The sequence below is a fragment of the Symphalangus syndactylus genome, chromosome 18 (assembly GCF_028878055.3).
Source record: "Symphalangus syndactylus isolate Jambi chromosome 18, NHGRI_mSymSyn1-v2.1_pri, whole genome shotgun sequence".
In the NCBI taxonomy this organism is placed as follows: Eukaryota; Metazoa; Chordata; class Mammalia; order Primates; family Hylobatidae; genus Symphalangus; species Symphalangus syndactylus.
Genome location: NC_072440.2, coordinates 87,301,647 through 87,307,646, shown reverse-complemented (window position 1 = coordinate 87,307,646; position 6,000 = coordinate 87,301,647). Strand labels below are relative to the sequence as shown.

Below are 6,000 nucleotides of genomic sequence, written 5' to 3'. Positions count from 1 at the left end.
CTTGAACATTTTGAACGTCTCCCCCTTAGACCATGTTAGCAGGACGAAGAGGACAGAGTAGCTCCCCTCAAAGAGCGGTGGGCCATTCTCAAGAATGTCTTACTGAGGGTCACAGTTGGTGAGGAACTGGATTGGCTTCTAGCTTAGTATGTTTTCCATTAAAGACCAGTGTTTCCACAAATAAATGCAGCCCACAGACCGGTGTTTGATATTTGGCTTTACTTTATAAAAATACACAACTTAAATACATATGACACTCTGTTTACAAGACAAACAACTGGTAGATTTAACATTTTCAGTTATTTCAACAGAAAGAAAATATGTAAATTACCTTGTAAGAGCAAAGCGTTCATTTATAGACTCTGCTTTCACAGTTAAGGGGGAAGAACGCCCAGGGGCAATCAATGCAGGAAGCTAACCAACACTGTCCAGCTCTCCAGCAAAACTCATCTCGCCAACAGGGCCTCTATTGCACCGCCTAATATTGCACTGCTTGTTAGACACCATCTCACTTATCCATGTCAAAAGTGTAAGCTTTTGTCTTCTCTAGAAAAGTTTAATGGAAAAAAACGATGTACAAACAGTAAAACTGTGTCTTACAATTGTGCTAAATATCAATTATGAGAAGTACGAACCTCTCTTCGCTTTGCAAAGCTTGCAATGGAAAGTGGTTAGCTATATTTTGCAGCTAAGTTCATTTTCAAAAGTTTTACAAAACCTTTGATTCAGAGTAAGCTTGATGGGGTACAGTGGCAAAGGAGGTGACATTCCCATGCCTAGTGGAATTAGTTGTAAGAGGGGCACTGTCACTGTCAAAGGCAACATGCACATGGCTTACAGCTCCACCTTTCTAACTTTTGGCAAAATCCCTCCCTTCTCCTTGTGATGTTGTCATTGTTCAACGGGGTGCAGCTCCTTTTTTTTTTTTTTTAAACTGATTCAGAGCTTGCAGTGGCTGCTTACTTACTCTGGCTATCTTTCAGAAATTTAGCTGCCTTATCTATGGCTCGTTTAACTAACAGTGAATTAGGTACTAGCTTATAGGTATAAAGAAGTAGTTACTTCGTTGAGAATTCAATACATGAGAACATACTAGAGTAAGTTTCCTGAGGTAAATGTATGCCTTAAAGAATGATGTGCAATCTATAAAATTGTAGCATTTTCTCTTGGGTAGCAACACAATGACCCCCAAGTCTGGATTTTTAAATTAACAGGCTAAGAAAACTAAGGACACATTGATATAGAGAATAAAATGACAATGCTGAAGTCAAAGAAATATTGACAGCTGAGATATCAATTCAAAAGGAGGCATGAAGGGGAACAGAGGAACAGAAGGAGGCTGTATTTTAAAGTGCTTAGGTAGGTTAGAAGATGAATTTGAAATGCCTCCAGGGATTTCTAACAAGTTTAAAAAGTGTTACTTCTTGGTGACTCAGATGTTGAAGACATGGCTTTTCTTTAATAATAGCTATTCAAACTTTTTATTCTTTTTTGAAAAACAAGATTTTCTATAAAAACGTTTTAGCCATTGTAATTATTCTGCTAGCTGTTACTCTCACTAATGTATTTTGAAATCCTAACTGGCTGAAGAATTTTTAATAAGGTTGAACTACAAAGCACACATTTGCACCAAGAATTTAAATTAATGCATAGATGTCTGTGAAATTTTGCATGAAGTTAGTGCCAAAAAAACCTTTCCATTGCAGATCATGCTTTATTTCTTAATATTCTGCTGAAGGATTATAGAAATCAGAAAAATTCTAGGACCCTGAAGCTTAACTTGCTTATTTTATTCCTTTTATGTAAATGAAGTGGTATATGGCCATTCTTAACATTAATAATGAAGGTGTTGGAAACTAAGCCTCAAGACCTAAGAATCAAGCTCAGGCTAAATTTCACCAACCCACACATAAGGATATGAGTGGAAGGACTAATGAATTTTCTCTGCTATAATTGCTCATCTGTGCAATACGGCTGAATGAGGTTCCCAATCTGGTATTTAATAACAGTGATGAAAACTGGCACCAGCTTTCATAGAGGGCCACACATTCAGTGAGTTGTCGTATCAATTTGGGCTGATGCTACCATGCACGATCCCTCATTCATATGACTTCTACATTCTGCTGTGAGGGCAGACATGTCTGAGTGCTTTCAGCATGATAAAGGCCTTCCTTAAGCAAAATTTAGGTCCCGAAGAACTCTGGGTTGGAGTTCTGTAGCCTCAGAAGCCAGTTAAAGGCCAGAGGAAAACCTCACAAGAAATAACATATATCAATCAGTTCATTTAAAAAGTTGTTTTGATATTACCAAGATGAAAAGTGCTATGATAAAACAATGCTCTGGTTTCCTGAAGACAAGCTCAGTGCAGCCCGAGTACAGGCATACAGTGAAAAGCTGCTGTGTGGAAAATCCACAAGACTGCAGTGGGCTTGGATTGGAAGAAAGTGGCTTTTCTTCTTAGGTGGTAAGGTAGATGCTCTTTGGCAATCGATATGGGATAGCTTTTTAAAGTTCACAGGATAGGAAGATTTTATATACTTTCAAGCCCCAATTAGTACAGCTAATTGAAAGTATATAAAAATGTGAATTAGTGTGGTTGCAGCTAAAAGTATGAGTGATGTAACAAGAATGATGACGTAATGAGTCAAGTGGTGAGACTGGTTCTATAAGCACCGTAAGGAGTGCCAGTCCTAATACATGAACTTCATCCATCCCTTGTATATCAAGGAGGAGACTGTGGCCAGAGAATGTATTTTGTAAGCTATAGTTTAAAAATACTACTCTTCAGAAATTTGGAGCCCAAGCAGGAATTACAGAGATTCCTCCCAACAGAGGCCCTGAGATCTCCCCTGACTGCAACCCAAAGGATCCACACTTGTCTCTGGTCAACCAGGTTCAGGCAGAGGGAGGAGGCACTGGCCAGAAGCCAGGGACTCAAGAGGAGAGAAATGATGGGAGATGTGGGGTTCAGAAAAAACACAAGAGGGGAAGGGGAAGAGGGGAAAAAAGGAAGAAACAACACTGGTGAGGAAGTGCACAAGAGGCCAACTTTGCTGAGGAGTGGCCCTGCCTTTCTCACCTGCCTGTGGCAAAGGCTGGCAATAAGACAAGGGCTAAGCCTCATAAGGAGCCTCTCCTACTGCATCAAGCTTGCCCCGAGCTTGGCTGGCCTTTTCCTCTGCTGATGTGCATAATCTTCAAGTGCGACCTCTAAGTACCTTTTTTTTTTTCTTTAAGAGACAAGATCTTACTTACTATGTTGCCCAGGTGGGACTTGAGCTCCTGGGCTTAAGCAATCCTCCTGTCTCAGCCTCCTGAGTAGCTGGGACTACAGGCGGATACTACTGCAGCTGGCTCCTGCAAGTACTTCTGTCTTGGGGCCTGATTCCTCATTCCCAGGTGCACAGTGCTCTCTACTGCTACCAGCAACCATTTCTATGTCAAGGGAAAGGCCTCAGATCCAGGGACAGGATAGGCAGCAGCCAGTGTACCTAGAATTTGTGGCTGCCACCACCTTTTCTCTTAGGACTGGCTTGTCTCTCCCACTGGTGGCTGCAGAAGAGGAACAGAGTGAATATCATAAAGGAATGCTCAATTCAGAACTGTATCACCTCATTTTACAAACTCCCAAAGAGCTGCCAAGAGTCATCATTATAGATCGATGGTTAAAATACCACCTAAGGAACTCATTGTAAAAGCAGCAACTTGTCTGTAAGGTCACACCAAACTTACAGGGGTTCTGATATTGTTTGCTTCCATTTTTGTCATTTTCTTCTCTGATGATGAATTCTGTAAAAAAGAAAAAGTGAAAGGGTCCTCTTGTCCTCTCTTCCCTCCCTCCAGGAACCTCGTGGATTTCCCCAAGTGAAATGTCTAAGGGATCCTATAATTACAGAGCTGACAAATGAATGAGAAAAAAATTCAGAATCATCTAGAAATAGGAAATGAAGTACAGGGTGTAAGTGACGCTCAGTTCTCTTCACTTCATACAAATGCAGGTCATTTCTCAGTAAAATGTCTATGAAATGGGCACCTGAATTACTGATATACAAATGACAACACATGAATGAAAAGAGCAGTGAGATTCTGGGAAGGAAAACTCCACGTTGGTTATTTCACCTCTAGGAAAGTCTGCTTGCATTTGAGTCCCACATGTGGCTTTTTTCTCTACTTTCTACTTGATGTTTTTCAGGAGGGCTGTCCGAGCATTCACAACTGCTTTGAAGGCATCTTCACTGCCAGGTGCTACACATTTGTCAGGGTGAAGGAGCACAGCAAGTTTCCGATACGCTTTATTGACTTCATCCCTGGGAAAGGAAGCCAAGATCTATGTTAGTAACAGAGTCAGCCCAATCCACTGCATGTTAGCTGTTTGGACACACATAGTATCTCTTACAGTGAACATATCCTAAATTATTACCCTTTCTCAAAGGCAGGATTAAAGGACTGGAAAACAGACAACCAACCAATAAATAATATGTAATATATAACACAAATTGAAAAAATTATTATTGCACAATGCAAAAAGTAAATAAATGCTAACGAAACACTTAGTAAAATAATAATCAGATGAAAACAGGCAGTACTTGGCACCTCACAGGCACTCAGCATATCTTTGCTGATTGAAAGAATAAGGGCTTGGGCACCAGGGAAGGCATCCAGAGTTGCCTTCTGAAAGAAGGGGTTCTGGGAGAGAACCAACAGTGGCCTGGAATGGAGCCCGAACACAGCACAGATGGAAAGCAAAACAACCCCAACACCTGGGCTTGATAAACAATCACAACAGTAGGTGTTTCATGACAAGTGTATGCTGGGAAAACTGTTTCTCAAAGTTAGGATACAGGAGGTTGTTACATAACACAGCCATGAGTGAGTACAAGAGTTTAGATTAAGGTATTTGTGGAAGGAAACAAGGGAAGATAAAAGATAAAGAAAGAAATGGCAGAAGTGGATGATGAGCTGAATATCCAGGAGGAGAAGATGAAAGGAAAGGGGCTGAAATGAGCTCCAGGGTCAAGGTCATGAGGAATCTGAGGCCCAAGAAGGTGACACCACTGAGCAAGCAAGAGATGCTGGAAAGGGGTAGCCCAGAATGACAATGAGCTCACGAGACCAAAGAAGAAACACAACAGAGATCAGTATTATCCAGAGAGGAAAGGAGCAGTAGCAGTGCTTCTCCAATCCGGCAGTTCCCATAAACCAGCAGCGCTCCAGGAGAGAGCTGCAGGCTTCTGAGCTCCTCAAAGAGCCAAAACTGGCTGGGGAGGGGCCTGGACACATCTGTGCCTGTCTCCACTGGTCATCATCCTCTGGTGTCAGGCCTCCCAGAGGGCTCTAAGTACCCAGCCACTCCCCAGATTAAGCTGTCTCTACTAGATGGTTTTATTTCCCACCTTCCTTTTGTAATTCAGGGTTCCAGTGATCCTGTAAGCTATATGGTGCTTTACCAAATGCCCTAGCCTTTCTCCTTTATTTTTTATCAGAAGGATTTCTAATGTGGTTCTCCAAATCAGATGGCCTTTGATACCTTGGCTATGACGGAAAGTTTTATGTATCAGCTTGGAGAGACTGAGGTCATAGGGTCATGTTAACAGTTCTCCAAGTCTTAGGCATACATTCTAGGGCCTTTTCTGCTTTCTGCTCTTAGAGGGGTCCTGAATTTTCTTGTTTTAGCAAGAACCTCCTTCTTTCATAAGGATACTCTGGGGGGCCTTCCTGGTGCCCTGCGTGTTGTTTTTCTACATGTGTAATTCTGATAATTTGCTAACAAGAATGACATTCTCCCTCTCTGAAGCAATTTGAATTGTAAGAATTTTTATTTGTCCCAAAGACCCCGTGTCCTTGAGGAAGGTACAGCATCCTCCCTCTTCCCCACGAGGGAGTCCTGGGAAGGGCCCTTCTAGCCGCTCTGCCTCCCGAGAGAGGGTGTCCACATGGGGTCAGTAGTTACGCCTGGTCCTCTGCACTAAGAGTGCCTTTTAAGATTTGCAGGTAGCAGGA

General features: G+C 42.0%; 1 protein-coding gene across 4 annotated transcripts in view; it reads right to left on the bottom strand.

Annotated features, from left to right (window-relative positions):
• Positions 1-204: 204 nt before the first annotated feature.
• The window catches only part of DNAJC27 (DnaJ heat shock protein family (Hsp40) member C27), a 28,788-nt gene continuing 22,992 nt past the window's right edge, over positions 205-6,000 (bottom strand). For 2 of the 4 annotated variants that reach the window (XM_055254212.2, XM_055254213.2), the window contains exon 7: positions 205-4,307. In XM_055254212.2, coding sequence (XP_055110187.2) covers positions 4,175-4,307 — 133 coding nt within the window. In that variant the 3' untranslated portion in view covers positions 205-4,174. The remainder of the gene's footprint in view (positions 4,308-6,000) is intronic. The other 2 variants (XR_010117245.1, XR_010117244.1) reach the window with 2 other exon arrangements.